This window comes from Trachypithecus francoisi, unplaced genomic scaffold (assembly GCF_009764315.1).
Source record: "Trachypithecus francoisi isolate TF-2019V2 unplaced genomic scaffold, Tfra_2.0 Lachesis_group2, whole genome shotgun sequence".
NCBI lineage: Eukaryota > Metazoa > Chordata > Mammalia > Primates > Cercopithecidae > Trachypithecus > Trachypithecus francoisi.
The window spans coordinates 102,461,767-102,484,422 of NW_022681465.1; the positions used below are offsets into that span (position 1 = coordinate 102,461,767).

The 22,656-nt window shown below is 44.1% G+C and overlaps 1 protein-coding gene across 1 annotated transcript in view; it reads left to right on the forward strand.

Annotated features, from left to right (window-relative positions):
- The window catches only part of MAP1B (microtubule associated protein 1B), a 105,143-nt gene that overhangs the window by 74,560 nt on the left and 7,927 nt on the right, over positions 1–22,656 (forward strand). The window contains exons 3-5 of the mRNA XM_033179830.1: positions 4,124–4,206; positions 6,962–7,102; positions 14,370–20,871. Coding sequence (XP_033035721.1) covers positions 4,124–4,206; positions 6,962–7,102; positions 14,370–20,871 — 6,726 coding nt within the window. The remainder of the gene's footprint in view (positions 1–4,123; positions 4,207–6,961; positions 7,103–14,369; positions 20,872–22,656) is intronic.

Below are 22,656 nucleotides of genomic sequence, written 5' to 3' on the forward strand. Positions count from 1 at the left end.
GGGCCCCTCTGCCAGGCTTGACCAGATGCTGGGGTGGCCCGGCCCCACTTTACGTCGTCCCGGGAAAGAATCTGGCCAACAGTCTGGCTGTGACAAGAGCTAGAAGCTTCTCTCTCTCCCTTTAAATCCCCTCCTTCATTCAAATCCGATCCTATAAAAAGGCTTTTGTTGAAGGAGCAGCCATGGCATCTTGGTGCACGTCTGTGCCATTCCTCTCAATATTTGCAAAGATGGACAAAAGAGAACATCGTTAGTTGAATTCTTGGGCAAACTGGTCTGAAGATTGACTTGGAAGGAGTGGAGGTAAATGGCAGCTGTCACGTGGCATTTGTTTTGTTTGCAAGTGATGAAGCCAAAGAAAGGGACTGCTGGTGGATGGTAAGAAGCCTCCTGCCAGGGGCCACCTCGGCAGCAGGCGAGCTCACTGTGTGTTTGGGGAAGAGCGTGATGTGGAGGCAGGTGGACTGTGCAGGCCTGGACATGGGTGTTGAAGGGTGCGGTTAGCAAGGCTGAGGGCATTGTGTAGGATCACTTCAGAAAGGAAGAGGCTCTGATTTCATTACCATCACTTGCAGAGGGAGCCACTTTACGTACCTTACTCAAGTCTACTTGTATGGACTCCTGCAGAATACAGACATGATGACAGTCATATTCGGACATTGTGCTGTCTGATGCTCTGGGTGCCCACAACAAAATTGTGACCAAAGAAATGATATTCCTTCTCCTTGGTCTTAAGCTTTTGCTTAATTTCATCTCAACCTAGTGCCTTTGACGCTCTTGAAACCTTTGTTTCAAGAAGACCACTGATGGAAAGACCTAGAAAGAGGATAGTCTCATGTGTCTTGCCAATTTTCATTTTATCCTTTGCTTATTTAAGTTGATTTTCTTTTGCTTTAGCTTTAAATGTACATGGTTGTCAAAACCAAAAACAACCAAAATGCCAAAAAGCAATTCCAATAAATTACAGTATTTAGCATTCATAATAAATTAACTTTCTTTCCTGTGGTTTATTCTTCTTAAGCCTCAGTTCTTTGTCTGCTCAAACTGTGGGACTTTGTTCTGTTTTGGAGTTTATTTTTAGGCTTTTGGAGTAAGACCACATATTTTCTCTTAATTGTAACTTCTTTTATGTGGGATATTCTGCTACCTTTGCCTTTTTTTGGCCAATATTCTTCTCCTAATATTTTCTGCCTTCCGGCTTTTGTAAGCTCATCTCTGATTTTATTTCTTTGAACCTTTCCCTAACTGTCTTTTGGCATTTGGTGTCTGTGCCTTGTCTGTTTTAACAAATTTTAGTCCAGTAACCAACCCCATAGGGCAGCGAAGCAGAAGGACTCTAGATCCAGGTGACCTGGCTCCAAATCCTGGCTCGACCACTTACTAGTTGTGTGACTTTGGGCAGGTTAATTTTCTTCTGTAGACTCATTGCTCTTGACAGTAAAGGGGGATAATCATAGTACCTATGTCGCAGAGCTCTTCTGAGGATTAAATGAAGCCATGTATGTCTTAGAACAGTGCCTGACACGATTATTGTTCTGCTTAGGCTTCTATCTGTGATGTGGGGTTTGTTGGTAAATGTTAGCTGTTAGGGAAAGTAAGATGGTGGGGGAGAATGGGCTTGGTAACAGTGATGGTGGTTGATGGCGACTATTTCAACATGTTACTGTTTCTGTAGTACTTCTGGTCCTTCTTGATGTAAAGGAAAAAGAATCAGTGTATCCTGGACTGCTTTATGTTTTTTATTTTCTAATTGCTTTATTGAGATCTAGTTTGCATACCATACAATTTACCCATTTATAGTGTACTAGTGAATGTTTTTTGGTATATTATTAATTTTTAACTCGTGATAAAATATGTATAAAATATAAAATTTGCCATTTTAACTATTTTAAAATGTACAATTTTGTGTCATTTATTACATTCACAAAGCTGTACAACCATCCCCCTTTTTTTATTTTATCAGTTTTTTGAGACCGAGTCCTGCTCTGTTACCCAGGCTGGGGTGCAATGGCATGTTCTTGGCTCACTGCGGACTTGACCTTCTGGGCTCAATTGATTCTCCTGCCTCAGCCTCCCATGTAGCTGGGACCACAGGTGTGTGCCACCATACCTAGCTTTTTTTTTTTTTTTTTTTTGAGACAGAGTCTGACACTGTTGCTGGGACTGGAGTGCAGTAGTGCAATCTCGGCTCACTGCAACCTCTGCCTCCTGGGTTCACATGATTCTCCTCTTGCCTCAGCCTCCCAAGTAGCTGGAATTACAGGCACACATCATCACAGCTGGCTAATTTTTTGTATTTTTAGTAGAGACGGGGTTTCACTATGTTGGCCAGACTGGTCTTGAACTCCTGACCTCGTGATCCGCCTGCCTCGGCCTCCCCAAGTGCTGGGATTATAGGCATGAGCCACCGCACCTGGCCATTTTTTTTTTTTAAACATGGGGTCTCACTTTGTTGCCCAGGCTAGTTTTGAACTCCTGGGTTCAAGCAATCCTCCTGCCTCCGCCTCCCAAACTGCTGGTATTATAGGCAAAAGCTACTGCGTCCAGCGTTCATCACCTCTATTTTAAAAACATCTTCATCACTGCAAACAGAAACTGTACCCACTCAACAATAACTCACCATTCCCCTTCTCTTAGTCCCTGGTACCTTCTAATCTACTCTCTAACTCTATAAAGTTGCCTGTTCTGGAGATTTCATATAATTGGAATCACTATATTTATCCTTTTGTATCTGGCTTATTTCATTTAGCAGACTGTTTCCTAGGTTCATCCATGTTTTGGCATTATCAGAACTTCATTCATCTTTATATTTGAATAATCTTCCATTGTATTGATATACCACATTTTACCCAATCATCCATAGATGGACATTTGGGCTGTCTTACCATTGTGAATAATGCTACAATTAACATTGGCATACAAGCATCTGTTCAGGTTCCTGCTTTCAAGTCCACCTGGAAGTGGGATTGCTGGGTCATACAGTAATTCTATTTTAGCTTTTTGAAGAACTGCTGCACTATTTTTCTAGAAAACAGTTGCTTTTGGTCATTCTTTCCTCTTGTATTTCTCTCCTCTGGTGTCTGCCTCCCTCAGATTCTATTCCATTTCCTCCTGCTGCCTGAGCGTCATTGTACTTCCAAGCAGCAGACATGTTTGTGTCTACCCTCCCAACCATGCGTCTCCCTCCCACGTTTCAGAGAGAACACCCACTTCCCTGTCCTTAGCAGCTGCCCAAGCATGTATCACCAACTCTGGCCGTACATCCACCTAATCATTTCATCCCATTGTCCAGGGAGGGGGAGTCTTCGTAGAAGGTCATGCACAGGTCTCTGTCCCCTTTGGCTGGACGGCTGGTTCGGCCACCGAATGACCCTAGGACCTGTGAGTGGGGGGAAGTCAGGGATGTGGAGCCACAGCCCTGCAGGGTTTCAGCCTTCCTTAGACAGGCGGTCATCACACCCAACACCTTGCTTTGTTGTTCTCCGTCCACTGTGCATATTTTTAGGGGGCAGTTTGGCCACCCTGTTTCGTGGGAGGGTTGTTCTCCACTTTTCATTTGCTTACAGTGTCTCCAGTTTCCTATGAGCAAGTGAATTAATTAATGAATACTCCAACAGACTGTAAGCCTGCCTCAGACAGCCATTCTGATTGTTGGGCTAATTGTTAGCTGGAGTTTCTGGATGTCATTCATTTCACAATAAGGCTCCTAATTAATCTCAGTGCAGTTCTCACCAGAAGAAAGGCTGATACGGAGAAACATCCCCAATTACCATGAGAAAGGAAATGTCAAGAGCCCCATTGAGTTTTCCTGGCACCCACCCTTGTCTCAGATGAAAACCGCCATTACCGCAAGGAGGCTGCCTAGACCGACCCTGAAAACGGGAGAGTGTGAGAGCAGGAGGAGCCCCCGACCACACAAACCCAGCTCGGGGAGGAACCTGCTAGTGGCTGCACCCTTTTTTTTAATAGCACCAATTATGTTTCCCAAAATGATGTAGAGAATCTCGGAGCTGTGTACCACGTCGGAGGCAGAAATTCCTGTGCTGTCCCAAGAGCAGGCAGGGCAGTTTTCATCTGGAAAAGCTAAAGGTCTCCCCTTTTGTGTGTGTTTTTGTGCCTGCAGGACAAAAGATCCTTCATCACCGAAGTGACGTTTTAGAAACAGTGGTCCTGATCAACCCTTCTGATGAAGCAGTCAGCACTGAGGTAAGCATTCAGCTCTGGCTAGGGACCCAGCGGATTAGAAGGGCTGGGCAAATGGGGGCAGGAGAGAGTCACAACAGAGAGAAGTTCTGGGTTAAGAGGTCTTTCTTAACCCCCCACTAATAGTTGGTTCTCTGCATCGGTACCACCCAGACTTCTCCTCCTGATAAGGACAAAGCGGAAGATAGTAACTGGAACTGTAAGATTTTGTCCAGGCAAGGGAGTATGAATTTGGGGTGTTTATGAGGGGGGTGGTGGGGAGTGCTGCTGGGATGGAGTCTGATAGGAATGTATTAGGGGAAATAGACACAAGCCCTCAGGCTGGGACATACAGGACAAGCCTGGAGAACAATGGCATCTCAAGAATGGCATCTCAGTGCAAGCCCCATTCAGAGCCTTCCTGCACACTCCTATCGCTGTGGAAAGGCAGGCTAGCATAGTGGTCAGAAGCATGGGCTGGCGCCAGGCCACCTGGATTCATAATCCCACATCTGCCTCTTACTAGCTGGGAGCCTCAAGCAAGCTATTTACTGTCTTTGTCTCAGTTTGCACCTCTGTAAAATGGAGGTCATAATAGTTTCTACATTTAATGTTCATATTTAATGTTGTGCTTAGAAGTACCAAGTGCTTAGAACAGAGCACATAATGACTGAAATGTAAATATTAGCTGTGATTGTTACTACTACCATCATATGAAACTGTTGCTGTGGAGAGTAACTGGGTATTTCGGAGCCCAGTGTGACATAAGAACTTGGTTGAAGCCAAGAGTCCCTGGTGACCCAGGCCAGAGGAGTTGCTGTCACTCCACTTTCCACTTCCTTTATTACAGTTGAGCACTTTTGAGATTGAGCTGCTTCTTGGACATTAAAGTAGCCAAAGTCCCTGGGAGCCTGCATTATCTGTAGTGTCCCTTCTACCCACACTTGGAGCATCTCTGTGACTGTATCTTGTTTTTGTAAATGGAGATATAATTCAAGGACCATAAAATCTATCCCTTTAAAGTATGTAATTCGGTGGTCTTTAGTGTATTTACAAAGTTTTGCAACCATCACCCCTATCTAATTCCAGAACGTGTCTATCATGGCCCCAAAGCCCTGAGCTCATCGGCAGTCACTCTCCATTCTTCCCCAGTGCTGACAACCATGAACCTGCCTGTCCTGATTTGCCAGTTCTGGACATTTCATATAAATATAATCATATACTATGTGGCCTTGTGTGTCTGGCTTATTTTAGCCTAACAATTTCAGGGTTCATCCATGTCGTAGCATGTGTCAGGACTGCATTCATTTTCCGGGCTGAACAGTGCCAGTGTATGGATAGCCCACATCTCTGCATCCATTCCTCAGTTGATGGACACTTGAGTTGCTGCCACTTTTTGACTGTCGTGATGTCACCTGTTCTGACTTACTTCTGCCTGCTTTAGATCAGCAGGGCCTCTGACAATGCATGAAGGTGCAAAGCTGAGGAAAGTGATGGGATAGCAATCTCTGTTACTAACAGAGTCAGGAAGTAATTACAACTCGAAAAAAGCTGGAGAATTGCAGCCTGTGCAATGTGGTGAAACCCCATGTCTACCAAAAATACAAAAAATTAGCTGGGCATGGTGTTGCATGCCTGTGATCCTAGCTACTCAGGAGGCTGAGATGGGAGGATTGCTTGAACCCAGGAGGCAGAGGTTGCAGTGAGCCGAGAGGGCACCACTGCACTCCAGCCTGAGCAACAGAGTGAGACCCTGTCTCAAAAGGAGAAAAAAAAAAAAAATCTGGAGGATTAATATATGTCCAGGCAAACTGCCCAGAAGAGTTGTGAGAAAGGAAAAATATGGAATTTTATAAAAGGAATCCAGGCTTGCCTGTGGAGCAGATGGGGCTGAAACAATTACTTAGGTATATGTGTTTTTTCCATGATTAGACTGTGGGGTTCCTGGGTAAGGGGTCATGGTCTGTTTACTTTTGTATCCTCCCCTCAGTGCCTAACATGATGCCTGGCAAGTAGTATGTGCTGAACATTCATGAACTGGGCACAGAATAGATACCTTGGTGCTTTGGAGTGGTGTTTGCTGAAGGACGGCTGGCTTCTTGCCACTTAAAAGTTCACAGAGTTCTTCAGCGCAAACCACTTGCAGTTCTCTCAAAGACTGCTACATAGGAGCAGCCTTTGCTGTCTATTCAGTGACAAGCACCTTACTGATGCCGTTGGAAACGGCACTTGGAGCTGTGTGCTTGCTGCACGCCTTGGAAGGGAGGAGAGGCCGTATGGGAGAGGTTGGTTTGGGACCCTAGTTTGGAACTCCGTGCTTCCTGAGGAGGCCACTGGGGAACCTGGACTATACATGGTGATTCAGCCTGTGAGATCGTTCCAAGTCTTCCCTGGTTTCGCAGACCACGTGCTGCTAGCAGACATTTCTAACAGCTGTGGAACGAATGATTACCAGCTGTGAAGGCTCCTTTGAAAAAGAGGAGGAAACTAGGGGGAGAAAGTCAACTATCGCTACTGTCTTGGTTGTAGCGAAACTTAGAAAATGGCATTCATGGGCAAACTGATAACTATACTTACTGGCTTTGTGGATGATCCTATAGCCAGGGATCCATTCAACCCTCCCGTGCTCTTCTGGCCTCCAGGAGAAATTAGACCTTTGGGGAATGAATGCTTTTTGCTGGTAATAAACTCCCATGGCCCCGAAGGCTAGCCCTGTCCTGGCTGGTGGGACGGCAGCACTGCCCGCGGTTCAGGGCCTACGGTCTGTGTTTTATTGCAGGTGCGTTTAATGATCACTGATGCTGCCCGACACAAACTGCTCGTGCTGACCGGGCAGTGCTTTGAAAACACCGGAGAGCTCATTCTCCAGTCCGGCTCTTTCTCCTTCCAGAACTTCATAGAGATTTTCACCGACCAAGAGGTAGGTTCATGTCTGAGAATATCTGTTTCTAGTGGCTTGGTTGCCTTCGATTCCTCTTTGAGAGCACTGGGGGAGACAGAAGAAGAAGGGAAGGGAAACTCACAGCTCTCCTGAAATAAGCAAAATTGCATGATCCAAAATATTTTATTTGTGTGGCTCATTGCCAAAATAATTTAGAGCACTCATTTACAATTAATTGGAATAATTCTTAATGTGCCTGAGATATAGATGGGAGGGATTGGAACAGTCAACACTTTACAGATGGTAAAAATGATGAAGAAACTTGAAATGTCAGAGCCCAAAAGAAAACCTATGTTTCCTGTTTTCTGAAATAATACTCCAAAGATATCTTGGGCTTTTGGCACCTCCTTTTCCAGGCCTAATTATTTCAGATTTTTCTTACTTTAATGCCTGGTCCCAGTGTTTGAACTTGGGCTGTATGAACAGCCCACAAAAGAGAGAAAGCTCTACAAAAGGAGGCACGTAGGAAAATGGGGCACGTCTGTGACCCAAAAAAAAACATGGCTAAAGTAGCTGGACTGAAGCTGGGTCATTCGTATTTCTAATGCGTGTCTTATTCAAAGATGACACAGGTGAAGTGTTGAAAACTGTGTGAAGTTAGCAGTATTTGGTCAAATGAGATCAAAGATTTTGATGTGCTTATTTCTGCTTGGGAATTTATCCTGGCCGGGAAACTTTCCAAAGTAATGCACCTTGTTTATCTAGGTTATATATTTATAGCAGTTACAGAAACAATTCAGACCCATCACCATAGTAGGTTGGAGCCTGCCTGTGGCTGATAGCAGATTTCTACATGGAGGGACTGAGGGATGTTCTGATAAGAAGAGTTACCAAGTCTGTTTAAAACTGTCTTCCTGAGATGGCGGCTTGTCCATCTCATGTGTACTGTGAAGGGCCACGTGTCCTTCTGCACTTAATCTTCCTTGGCCCTGTGGTTCAGAGAGAGCTGTTTGTACTTTTCATCACTGGCAAGAACTGTAAGCACACTGCCCAACTTCATCTGGGTCACCTGGAGGCTTCTTTAAAAACACTGATCAGATGGCATAATAATGTTCACTCTCCAGCCACTGGGGAGGGGAGAATGCAAAACTGTGAAAAGGAACATTTTTGAAGCCCCAGCTCTCAGAAGGTGTGGCATCATCTGCATCTTGAAACACACACCAGGACGGGATCCCCCCGGCAGGCAGCTCCTTTCTCAGAGGCTTCAGAGCTCACTCCCAGTTGGTTCATCTTTAGCATTTCAAAATGCAAACTTTGGCCCTGTCTTCCTCCAAGGCCACTAGAGTTCATGCATCTTGCCTCATTCATCTCGGTATCCATTGCACCTGCACGTAGTAAAGTCCTAGTAAGCCACTGTTCGATTGCATTGAAATTCCAAAGCTAGGGCTACAGTTCTCACTCTGCCTACTGTCCTGAAGTTATTGTTTGATCACTATAATGTCAGAATCTTTTGCAAGATTATGTCCCCATGTGCATGTTGTACCCAGAGGCAGGTAGGTGGGCATTTGTCTAGTAGCTCTGGGATCACACACATTATTAGCATCTTGCCTCAGGGAAGAGAGAAAGCTGCAGAAGGCTGGAAGGGGCCCAATGACATGGTGAGCAGTTAAGTGGCCTGCTTGTAGCTCATTTGCATGCACATGGGCACTTTCCACATTCCTGTGCAGTTCTGTAGTTATTTTCTAGTGGTTGGTTTCTACCCAAGTGATTGGTTTGTCTTTTTTTGCTGAAAAACCAAGCAAAGGAAATACGTAAAGAAAAGTGTTTGTCATTGCCAAGATTTTCAATAAGGAAGTAACACGATTTGGCATATTTGCATCTCAAATAATATCTCCCCTTCCCCTTCTTTAAATAAGGTTGTTATGAAGATTGCTGCTTATCCATTTTTACTAGATTATGGAAGCAAAATTTTAGCACCATGGGCTGTGCATGTGTCAGATTTTGCCACTAACTACAGAAAAAGAAAATTGCCCTAACTGAAGAACTCGACTTCTGTGGAAGGGCAGATTCCCCAGGGTTTATAATTATTGGGGTAGGTTCTGGAGGACACACATTTTGATTATACTCAGGTATCATGTCATGTTCTCTTCCGCCACCCACAAACCCCCATGCTGGTACTTTTGAAAAAGCAACAGTTAATACATATTGAAAAGGATCTCTAGGATTTTCCCTAACAGACTAGATCAATGGTGTCAGTGTGGTGGGGGAAGGCAAGGGACATTGGGTCAAATTCACTCTTCCTCCTGCCCCAACCAAAGCAACTCGGCCTTTATCTATTTTACATTGTGGACTTTGAAGAAAGGATGCCACAGCTAAAGTGAATTGAAAATCACTGGACTGGACCAGTGGTTATCAGCCTTTTGGAGCTAGGATTGCCCATTGTTGCCTTGGAAAAAGGGTTGAGTAACTGAATAACAGACCTTGAAGACCACTTGGTGTCCAGCCCTGTTCCTTTTATCCAGTCCTTGAAACATACTAGTTAACTCCAGGGAAACCAAAACCACAATTTGGGACAAACAAAAATGATACTTTTTAAAAAAATATAAGAACAGCTAAAAATAAATAGACTGAAAAAATAGAACTATCAGTACACTTTGAGCTTCAGGGTTTTGGAGTCTTAATCACCGGAGATCAACTAACAAAACCAGAACTAACAGACAGTACTATTGTCTGGCTGACCCCACTCCTCCCTGAAATCCAGGGATGGTGAAATCATCATCTCCTGGGGGCATTTTTCAGTCTCTGTGTTGGAAAGTTTTTCCTTATTTGTCTCATTGTATCTTCAAGGAAGTGATGTGATCCCTTTCCCACCTACAGTGTCTTAGATACCCTTCACCCACACTGCCAATTTTTTCCCTTTTAGATTAATCATCTTCAGTTTTTACCCACAGTTCTTCAAAACCCTGCTCGCTGTCCTTCCATCTTGTTCCTCTGTCAAGAAAGGGAGGCGAAGGCCAGGTGCTGTGGCCCATGCCTGTAATCCCAGTACTTTGGGAGGCCAAAGTGGAAGGATCACGAGAGGCCAGGAGTTCTAGGCTGCACTGAGCTATAATCTGCACTGCACTCCAGCCTGGGCAACAGAGCAAGATTCTGTCTCTTAAAAAAATAAAAAATCCAACTCTACTTAAAATTTGAAAAGAAGAGGAGATGGGATGGGTATGGGGGGAATTCAGGAGTTTAGTCCTGGTCATGTTTTAGTGCCTTGAAATCAGACAGTTGGATTTATGAGAACAGAGCTCAGGGAACTCAGAGTTGGGCTGGAGATATTAATTTGGAATCCATTAGCATATTAGAGGTATTTAAAGCCCAGAAGATACATGATGTGACCTAGAGTGAGAAATATTTTCAGAAGAGAAAGGGGCCCAGGTGCAGTGTTGAGAGGGCATGAGGCCAAGAGGAAGGAGCCAGTAAGGGAGACTTATTTCAGGTTTTTGCTTATTGGTCTAATTTCTCTAAAATGTCATAACTCAGACTGGACACCCTATTTCAGGAGTCATTTGACCAGGTTAGGATTGTGAGAGTCGATAATGTCTATAGTTTTCAGTACAATCTTCTATTAAAGAAGTCTAAAAGTGACTTTTGACCATCACCATACACCATTAAATGTCAACGGGGAAGAGATGCAGGCTTTGAGGGGCTCTACAATTTATATAATTTAAGGGCTCTTTTTTAAGAAAAGTGAAACAATTATTAATACACAATTAAGTTCAGGGCCATGCCAATGAGGTACCTTGAAGTTTAAGCTTCTTTGGCTTCATGATAAATCCATTTGACCATCAACTAAAATCCCTGAGTCTTTTCCATGGATATTATTGTTAAGCCACATCTCCCAATCCTGTAGTTAACCCTGCTGGTTTATTGAACCTTACATTTATCCCTTTAAAATGCCATCCTGTTAGAGTTGACTTAGCCACCATCATCCCCATGTCAAGAGCTTTTATAAATACCTTAATTCTGCCATCCCACATTTTGCTGTCTCCCATTTTCATACAACCCACAGATATACGCATGACTTCACCATTTTCATCCAAGTGCATACAGGCCAGGTAATGAGACTTGAGGCCGCCCATCATAGACCTCCCTCCAGGTTGACATTAAGCAGCACTAGTTATATGGCTGGCTGGAAATCCACCTAATTCTGCTATCACACTGTTCAGGGATCCTATTAAATATCTTGCTAAAGCCCAGAGATACACTGTCTACTGTATTTCCTCATCAGCCAAGCAAGTAACCTAATCAAAAAAGAAATGTAGTTAGCAGGCCATGGTTTAGAAATTCAAATCTTGTTTCATTAATATCATCTGCAGCAAAAGCATTTATTTATTATATCTTCCTTCCTCTTCCAGTATGCCTGCATTTAATCAGAAAAAGTAATTCACAAAAAAGATTATCTTTGTCCCAAAGCATATTCCTCCCAGTTGCATCTGTCATCCAACTTTGCAAGAACCAGGGTGGCACTCAGTGTGGTTACATCTGAAGCACCCACTCCAGGAAGACAACATGTGTTGAACGGCCAAGTTTGGCACACAGATCAACAAACATCTCCTAAGCCTGATTATGTGTTGAGGAAACAAAGATAACCAAAATACAAAGATACAGAAGATATATTTCCTGCTATCAGATATGTTTAGAGTAGTGGGTTATAATAGGTACCATTTACCATGATGATGATTTCCCAATTTGTTCAGAAGAAGCCTCAGTTTCCAAGTCTAAGAACTAGTCACAAGCTTCCTTCCCACTGTTAACATTGTTGGATCCTCCTTATGGTTCTCATCTATTCATTGAATAAGCTTGATTGGGTGCTGCCTTGGGCTGGCCACTCTTAAGATCCTGTCTTTGCCCTTGAGGAACTCTCTACTCTGCTTGTTGGCCCACAGGTCTGGAAAGAGGCTGTGGGGGAAAACACAGGCTTCATTCTGTTGTGTAGTTCCAAGGATGTAGGAGTTGTTCTTCCTCCTCTTCCCTCTGCCCAATTCCATCTGTCTGTTTTATGACTGAGGGCTCTGTCCAGTCCTGTCTCTGCGTTCTTGTCTCATCATTCAGAGTGTGCTGCTGTTTCTTCGGAGGGACCAGATTTTCCATCTCCAGAAAGAAACCTGTCAAAGCAATGCTGGCTTTCTTTTCTGCTTTGCCTTGTACATCACGGTTGTTCATTCACTAGTGTCTCTTGGCTATCTTTCATGACCTCTGACTTCTCAGAATTCTGTGCAGTCTTGTTTTGTTTTGGGGTCATTTCCTGCATTTCATAGAAATTCTCTGGATAGAGGTGAAAGATGAAAAGAAGGAAGATAAGTCTTTCTACCTTCTGCTTCAACCTAGTGATTACATACTTTACATAAAAGGAGCTAGTGATTGAATGCCCCCTACTAACAGCTGGATTATACCCTTGGCTGCCACACCTCTCAGCTAGGGTGGAATTTCAAAAATTAAAATGAACTAAACTTAATTTTTAAATTTCACTATTAAAGATTCAGCAGTTATCCTAAATTTGCCTCCTAAAATGTATTATAAAACATGAAGAGTTTGTAAGTGCTCTGTGTGAAAATTGGAATCTAGAGACTTTTAATTGTGCTACAATGATTGTGATGAGGGTCTCTGCTAGTTATTGTACAAGAAGCCATATTTGATGCCCTGTGTTTGCATTGGCCAGCAAATCATTGGAGCAAAGATGCCTGTCCCCTCTACCCAAAGATCGTTGCCATTTTGCTTTTTCACTTTTCTTAGCTCCCAAAATGGAGTTGATTCTTATCCTTTTTATAGAAAATTGTGAAGTCACAGAAAAACCACAAATATTTATTATTTTGTTATTTTGCACCCCTCTACATAAAATGTTATGCTTAGGACTAATATGCTAACAAAACATAAATGGCTATTTTACTGCAATGTTGCAGTCAAATACAGGAAAATTCAGATTCTATAAATTATTCTTACAAACATTCATAATAGTAGCCTCAGAATGCTGATAGCCAGGAGACAGAGGAAACTAATCTAATACTAGAAAGTAAGAGTTCAGACCTGCTGGCTCAGGGATGCCTGGACCAAATGAAACTTTGGCTTTACCCCTTGATCATTTGTCATCCAGAACACAGAGCCCTTTTCAGTCAAAATTCTGAGCTGATTTGTGAGCTTTACTGAGACGGAAAGAAGATTGGAGTTGATGGCATGATTCTCCATCACTAATTTGCTAGGCTAAGACCATGAAATATGTGGCCATAATATGGAGTGAGAGAGAAAGTAGTGTTTTTATTAAACCACAATTTCTGTTTTGGTCCTGATTTGCTTTTCTGTGTTTACATCCTTGGGAAGTACTTAACAATGTGTTGAAAAATGTTTCAGCCACATTTGATCTCAGCTGCTCACACCCAACTTGCCCTGAAAAGAAGGGAAGCGGTAAGAGAACAGAGTGGCTCACTGTGGAGTTAAATATGAGCAAATGGGGAACAGATTTGGCCACTGGCTTTTATAATTATCCAACCACTTTAATGTCATGGCTTTAATAAACAAGCATTTGTATCTGCAGAGAATCTTCTGGGTGACCCCCTCATGTTTTAATCAGTGTGCACTGATACTAGAAACCAGTAATTTTTTGTAGTAACAGGCAGTCCATAACTTCTTGTCTCGTATGGGGAAAAACCCACCAAGGTTTTTTCTTTTTTACATACAGATTCTAAAAGGAGGCCGCAACAAGTGCCCTGTTAATCTGAATTTCTTTGAGGTGTCAATCAGGCCTTTTTTTTTTTTTCGCCAAGTCTAGTGGAATAAAAGAAAACATTTTTTATTCGTGGTGAAATGACTCAGACAGCTTTCTCTTAATGTAGTTTAATGTTTTTTAAAGGGCATCTTTGCCTTTACTCTAGGGATAATATTCAAAGTATTTCATAACCACTGCAGCACAATCCCCAATTGCTCAGGTGGTCACTGGTCTTAGAACTGGAGCAGAGTTCTGGCATTCCCCTGCTGGGCAGGAATAGATGGTGGAGGGGTTTTCGGAGAGGTGCCAGGGTGAGTGGGTACTGGTTGAGGTAGAAGCCAGTAGTAGTGGGGCTCAGGACAAAGGGCTGTTCACCTTCTAGTAGGGAAGTATTTCAGCATTTAAGCAACCAGCATCGCTACATGAGTGCATGTCTGAAACTGGTTTTATGTGCGTCCTGTGATCCTATAACACATAGTTATAGCTGGAGATGATGTATCAGTGATGATAATCACTTACACCTTTTCTTTCTTTCTTTCTTTTTTTAAAACCCAGATCGGAGAGTTACTAAGCACCACCCATCCTGCCAACAAAGCAAGCTTAACCCTGTTCTGTCCTGAAGAAGGGGACTGGAAGAACTCCAATCTTGACAGACACAATCTCCAAGACTTCATCAATATTAAACTCAATTCAGCTTCTATCTTGCCAGAAATGGAAGGACTTTCTGAGTTTACTGAGTATCTCTCAGAATCAGTGGAAGTCCCATCTCCCTTTGACATCCTGGAACCTCCCACATCGGGTGGATTTCTGAAGCTCTCCAAGCCCTGCTGTTATATTTTTCCAGGAGGGAGGGGAGATTCTGCCTTGTTTGCAGTGAATGGTTTCAATATGCTCATCAATGGCGGATCAGAGAGAAAATCCTGCTTCTGGAAGCTCATCCGACACTTAGACCGAGTGGACTCCATCCTGCTCACCCACATTGGGGATGACAATTTGCCTGGAATAAACAGCATGCTACAGCGGAAAATTGCAGAGCTTGAGGAAGAACAGTCCCAGGGCTCCACCACAAATAGTGACTGGATGAAAAACCTCATCTCCCCTGACTTAGGAGTTGTATTTCTCAATGTACCTGAAAATCTCAAAAATCCAGAGCCAAACATCAAGATGAAGAGAAGCATAGAAGAAGCATGCTTCACTCTCCAGTACCTAAACAAATTGTCCATGAAACCAGAACCTCTGTTTAGAAGTGTAGGCAATACTATTGATCCTGTCATTCTTTTCCAAAAAATGGGAGTGGGTAAACTTGAGATGTATGTGCTTAATCCAGTCAAGAGCAGCAAGGAAATGCAGTATTTTATGCAGCAGTGGACTGGCACCAACAAAGACAAGGCTGAACTCATTCTGCCTAATGGTCAAGAAGTAGATCTCCCGATTTCCTACTTAACTTCAGTCTCATCTTTGATTGTGTGGCATCCAGCAAACCCTGCGGAAAAAATCATCCGAGTCCTGTTTCCTGGGAACAGCACCCAATACAACATCCTGGAAGGATTGGAAAAACTCAAACATCTAGACTTTCTGAAGCAGCCACTGGCCACCCAAAAGGATCTCACTGGCCAGGTGCCCACTCCTGTGGTGAAACAAACAAAACTGAAACAGAGGGCTGATAGCCGAGAAAGTCTGAAGCCAGCCACAAAACCACTTCCTAGCAAATCCGTGCGCAAGGAGTCGAAAGAAGAAACCCCTGAGGTCACAAAAGTGAATCACGTGGAAAAGCCACCCAAAGTTGAAAGCAAAGAAAAAGTAACGGTGAAAAAAGATAAGCCAGTAAAAACAGAGACCAAACCTTCAGTGACCGAAAAGGAGGTTCCCAGCAAAGAAGAGCCATCTCCAGTGAAGGCCGAGGTGGCTGAGAAGCAAGCCACAGATGTCAAACCCAAAGCCGCCAAGGAGAAGACAGTGAAAAAGGAAACAAAGGCAAAGCCTGAAGACAAGAAAGAGGAGAAGGAAAAGCCAAAGAAAGAAGTGGCTAAAAAGGAAGACAAAACACCTATCAAGAAGGAGGAAAAAACAAAAAAGGAAGAAGTGAAAAAAGAAGTCAAAAAAGAAATCAAGAAAGAAGAGAAAAAAGAACCCAAGAAAGAGGTTAAGAAAGAAACACCGCTGAAGGAAGCCAAGAAGGAAGTTAAGAAGGAAGAGAAGAAGGAAGTGAAAAAGGAAGAAAAGGAGCCCAAAAAAGAAATTAAGAAACTCCCTAAAGACGCAAAGAAATCATCTACTCCTCTATCTGAAGCAAAAAAACCAGCTGCTTTAAAACCAAAAGTACCCAAGAAGGAAGAGCCTGTCAAGAAAGATTCTGTTGCCGCCGGAAAGCCAAAGGAGAAGGGGAAAATAAAAGTCATTAAGAAGGAAGGCAAGGCCACAGAGGCTGTCGCTGCAGCTGTCGGCACTGGAGCTGCCACAGCAGCCGTGGTGGCGGCAGCTGGAATAGTGGCCACTGGCCCTGCCAAAGAACTCGAAGCTGAGAGGTCCCTTATGTCATCTCCTGAGGATCTAACCAAGGACTTTGAAGAGTTAAAGGCTGAAGAGGTCGATGTAACAAAGGACATCAAGCCTCAACTGGAGCTAATCGAAGATGAAGAGAAACTGAAGGAAACTGAGCCAGTCGAAGCCTACGTCATCCAGAAGGAGACAGAAGTCACCAAAGGTCCTGCCGAGTCCCCTGATGAGGGAATCACCACCACTGAAGGGGAAGGCGAATGTGAACAGACACCTGAGGAGCTGGAGCCCGTCGAGAAGCAGGGAGTAGACGACATTGAAAAATTTGAAGATGAAGGAGCAGGGTTTGAAGAATCCTCAGAGACTGGAGACTATGAAGAGAAGGCAGAAACTGAGGAGGCTGAGGAGCCAGAAGAGGACGGGGAGGAACACATATGTGTGAGCGCCTCTAAGCACAGCCCCACTGAGGATGAGGAAAGTGCCAAGGCGGAGGCTGATGCATACATCAGGGAGAAGAGGGAGTCTGTGGCCAGTGGGGACGACCGAGCCGAAGAAGACATGGATGAGGCCATTGAGAAAGGAGAGGCTGAACAATCTGAGGAGGAGGCTGATGAGGAGGACAAAGCTGAAGATGCCAGAGAGGAGGAATATGAGCCGGAAAAAATGGAAGCTGAAGACTATGTGATGGCTGTGGTCGACAAGGCTGCAGAGGCTGGTGGTGCCGAGGAGCAGTATGGATTCCTCACCACACCAAGCAAGCAACCAGGAGCCCAGTCTCCTGGCCGAGAACCTGCATCTTCAATTCATGATGAGACTTTACCTGGAGGCTCAGAGAGCGAGGCCACCGCTTCTGATGAGGAGAATCGAGAAGACCAGCCTGAGGAATTCACTGCCACCTCTGGCTACACTCAGTCTACTATTGAGATATCCAGTGAGCCCACCCCCATGGATGAGATGTCTACCCCTCGAGATGTGATGAGCGATGAGACCAACAATGAAGAGACAGAGTCCCCTTCTCAGGAATTCGTAAATATCACCAAATACGAGTCTTCATTGTATTCTCAGGAATACTCTAAACCTGCTGATGTTACACCACTCAACGGATTTTCTGAAGGATCAAAAACAGATGCCACCGATGGCAAGGATTACAATGCTTCAGCCTCTACCATATCACCACCCTCTTCCATGGAGGAAGACAAATTCAGCAGATCTGCTCTACGTGATGCTTACTGCTCTGAAGTGAAAGCCAGCACCACGTTGGACATCAAAGATACCATCTCAGCTGTTTCAGGTGAAAAGCTCAGCCCATCAAAGAGCCCATCCCTGAGTCCATCTCCACCATCACCCTTAGAAAAGACTCCCCTGGGTGAACGTAGTGTGAACTTCTCTCTGACGCCCAATGAGATTAAAGTCTCTGCAGAGGCAGAAGTAGCCCCGGTGTCTCCTGAGGTGACCCAAGAAGTAGTTGAAGAACATTGTGCTAGTCCTGAGGACAAGACTCTGGAAGTAGTGTCACCATCTCAGTCCGTGACTGGCAGTGCTGGTCACACACCTTACTACCAATCTCCCACCGATGAGAAATCCAGTCACCTCCCTACAGAAGTAATCGAAAAACCACCAGCAGTTCCAGTGAGTTTTGAATTCAGTGATGCCAAAGATGAGAGTGAAAGAGCTTCAGTAAGCCCCATGGATGAGCCCGTGCCTGACTCAGAGTCTCCTATTGAAAAAGTTTTGTCTCCTTTACGCAGCCCGCCTCTCATTGGATCTGAGTCTGCCTATGAAAGTTTTCTAAGTGCTGATGACAAGGCTTCTGGCAGAGGTGCTGAAAGCCCCTTTGAAGAAAAGAGTGAAAAACAAGGCTCTCCAGACCAAGTAAGTCCAGTTTCTGAAATGACTTCCACGAGTCTTTACCAAGACAAACAGGAAGGGAAAAGCACAGACTTTGTACCAATAAAAGAAGACTTTGGCCAAGAAAAGAAAACTGATGATGTTGAAGCCACGAGTTCTCAACCAGCACTGGCTCTGGATGAAAGGAAATTAGGAGACGTTTCTCCCACACAAATAGATGTCAGTCAGTTTGGATCTTTTAAAGAAGACACTAAGATGTCCATTTCTGAAGGTACTGTCTCAGACAAGTCAGCTACTCCTGTTGATGAGGGTGTAGCAGAAGACACATACTCTCATATGGAGGGTGTGGCCTCAGTGTCCACAGCCTCAGTGGCTACGAGCTCATTTCCAGAGCCAACAACAGATGATGTGTCTCCTTCTCTGCATGCTGAGGTTGGCTCCCCACATTCCACAGAAGTAGATGACTCCCTTTCAGTGTCTGTTGTGCAAACACCTACCACATTCCAGGAAACAGAAATGTCTCCGTCTAAAGAAGAATGCCCAAGACCGATGTCAATTTCTCCACCAGACTTCTCCCCTAAAACTGCAAAGTCCAGGACACCCGTTCAAGATCACAGATCTGAACAGTCCTCAATGTCTATTGAATTTGGCCAAGAATCGCCTGAGCACTCCCTTGCTATGGACTTCAGTCGACAGTCTCCAGATCATCCTACAGTGGGTGCAGGTGTGCTTCACATCACTGAAAATGGGCCAACTGAAGTGGACTACAGTCCTTCTGACATGCAGGACTCCAGTTTATCACATAAGATACCACCTATGGAGGAGCCGTCCTATACCCAAGATAATGATCTTTCTGAGCTCATCTCAGTATCTCAGGTAGAGGCCTCCCCATCCACCTCTTCTGCTCATACCCCTTCTCAGATCGCTTCTCCTCTCCAAGAAGATACTCTATCTGATGTTGCTCCCCCGAGAGATATGTCCTTATATGCCTCACTCACCTCTGAAAAAGTGCAAAGTCTGGAAGGAGAGAAGCTCTCTCCAAAATCTGATATCTCTCCACTCACCCCACGAGAGTCCTCTCCTTTATATTCACCTGCTTTTTCAGATTCTACCTCTGCAGTCAAAGAGAAAACAGCAGCTTGCCACACTTCCTCTTCTCCACCCATAGATGCAGCATCCGCAGAGCCCTATGGCTTCCGTGCCTCAGTGTTATTTGATACCATGCAACACCATCTAGCCTTGAATAGAGATTTGGCCACACCTGGCCTGGAGAAGGACAGTGGAGGGAAGACACCTGGTGACTTTAGCTATGCCTATCAAAAGCCTGAGAAAACAACCAGGTCCCCAGATGAAGAAGATTATGACTACGAGTCTTACGAGAAGACCACCCTGACCTCAGATGTGGGCGGCTATTACTATGAGAAGATAGAGAGAACCACAAAATCCCCAAGTGACAGTGGCTACTCCTATGAGACCATTGGGAAAACCACCAAGACCCCTGAAGATGGTGACTATTCCTATGAAATTATTGAGAAGACCACACGGACCCCTGAAGAGGGTGGGTACTCATATGACATAAGTGAAAAGACCACCAGCCCCCCTGAAGTGAGTGGTTACAGCTATGAAAAGACTGAGAGGTCTAGAAGGCTTCTGGATGACATCAGCAATGGCTATGATGACTCTGAGGATGGTGGCCGCACACTTGGGGACCCCAGCTACTCTTATGAGACCACTGAGAAAATTACCGGTTTCCCTGAGTCTGAAAGTTACTCCTATGAGACAGCTAAAAAGACGACGCTAACCCCCGATACTTCCACATACTGTTATGAGACTACAGAGAAAATCACTAGAACCCCTCAGGCATCCACATATTCCTACGAGACTTCAGACCTATGCTACACTGCAGAAAAGAAGTCCCCCTCAGAAGCCCGCCAGGATGTCGATTTATGCCTCGTGTCCTCCTGTGAATACAAACACCCCAAGACAGAGCTTTCGCCCTCCTTCATTAATCCCAATCCTCTTGAGTGGTTTGCCAGTGAAGAGCCCACTGAAGAATCTGAAAAGCCCCTCACTCAATCAGCGGGAGCTCCACCGCCTCCAGGAGGAAAGCAACAGGGCCGACAGTGTGATGAAACCCCTCCCACCTCAGTCAGTGAGTCGGCCCCATCCCAGACCGACTCTGATGTTCCCCCTGAGACTGAAGAGTGCCCCTCCATCACGGCTGATGCCAATATCGACTCTGAAGACGAGTCGGAAACCATCCCCACAGATAAAACTGTCACGTACAAACACATGGACCCACCTCCAGCTCCTGTGCAAGACCGCAGCCCTTCGCCACGCCATCCTGATGTGTCCATGGTAGACCCAGAGGCCTTGGCCATTGAGCAGAACCTGGGCAAAGCTCTAAAAAAAGATCTGAAAGAGAAGACCAAAACCAAAAAGCCAGGTACAAAAACCAAGTCATCTTCACCTGTCAAAAAGAGTGATGGAAAGTCTAAGCCCTTGGCAGCTTCACCAAAACCAGGGGGCTTGAAAGAATCCTCAGATAAGGTGTCCAGGGTGGCTTCTCCTAAGAAGAAAGAATCTGTGGAAAAGGCAGCAAAACCCACCACCACTCCTGAGGTCAAAACTGCACGTGGGGAAGAGAAGGACAAGGAGACCAAGAATGCTGCCAATGCCTCTGCATCCAAGTCAGCCAAGACTGCCACTGCAGGTAGGTTGAGAAGGCTGGGCATTGGATATATGCCACAACCATTCTACTTAATTTACAACCTTTATATTTCCCTGTTTGGCTTTGTACTGGGAAGATGAGAGAACACAATTGATGGTTTACCTTCCCTGTACTCTTCTCCTCTGCCCAAAGGTATATATCTCAGTCCAGTGTGGCCTTAAGGCTTGGAAATAGCTCAGTGTATGGTTCAAAGCAGCTGTGATTCATCACATGGGATTCCTGATTTTGTGCCATTTTGGAACACAGCAACTACAGCCCTGTTCTAAATCTTCAGAACCAAGGATGTATCTTTCAAATGCTTCTGGAAGACTGGTTTCAGCCATGCTGGCCCCAGAATCCAGCAGGGTAACACAGGCCAGGAGCTCCTAAAGGCCTAAGGAGAACCAGAGATTTCACACCAAGACTGGATTGACCAGTCTAGACCGAAGATTTAGAGACCTTTTTTTTAAAAAATTAAATTTTAAAATTAAAAATTATTACATTTTTATTTAAAACATCACCAGGTTGGAGATAAATCCTCATTAAAGGCAGTGTTCCATTTTCATGTCAGCCAAAAAGTACTATAAGTTCAGGTGACCAGTGAGTATCCAGTGAAAATTGAGAGAAAAACATTGATGGCTCTTTTCTTACCCTTCTCTTACCCATGGCCTCATTAGTAGAGACTCAATGCTATTTCAGATTAAAATTCCACTTGGAAGCTGGGTGCATGGCCTCATGCCTGTAATTTCAGCACTTTGGGAGGCTGAGGTGGGAGGTTAGCTTCAGCCCAGGAGGTTGAGACCAGCCTATGCAACATAGCAAGACCCTATCTCCACAAAAAAATGTTTTTTAATTAATTGGGTGTGGTGGCATATGCTTGTAGTCTTAGCTACTTTGGAGCTAAGCTACTTTGGAGGCTGAGGCAGGAGGATCACTTCAGCCAAGAGGTCAAGGCTGCAGTGAGCCAGAATTGTATGTATCACTGCACTCCAAGCCCAGGCGACAGAGCAAGACCCTGTCTCTCAAAAATAAATAAGCAAATGAAATTCCACTTGGCAAGAGCAGATATCCCTGATTTTTGATCATTCATGTTTTGGTCATGATTCCCAGATGTATCATGTTCTCAGTAATGACCTGGGCTTTTGATGGAACTGGTCTCTGCAGTACTGCTTCATTTTGTTGCTTCACATCAATCACAAGGATTGGCATTCATACATTTTATTTGCTTTAGGTAATTATTCAGAGATTTTAGATCACAATTCGCAAAGTAATATAAATGGACCCAAACATGTAAGGCACAACATAATTTAAGTAACATTGCCCTGATTTATTAGGGAAAATCTGATAGAGTAATCTTTGCAGCTCTCCAATTAAGTACACTTTAGGATTTAGATTTGTTAAAACTACAAGTTTTTACTTTAAACAATGTGGAGTGTCAATTTTAAGACTCAGTTCTCAGCACATTTGGCCTTTTTACATGCACATAGAAAATAATCAGAATTTTTTTCATGTTTAAAATGAATGAAAAACCACCAGATAATTAACCCTTTAATCTGAAAGAGTTGACAACTGATCTGCACTTAGGGAGAAAACATGAAATCCATTTAAACAGATAAAACCAACTGAAATTTACTCCCAAGTTTGCCAGAACATATACATCCTAGCCCACACAATTGACTTTTTAAAAAATCTTTTTGGGCATTTAAAGAGGTAATTTAAAGGCAAAGTAATAAGTGAAAATGAGTTAATTTTCATTTATTTTGGAGATGCTTTTAGATGTCTACAAAG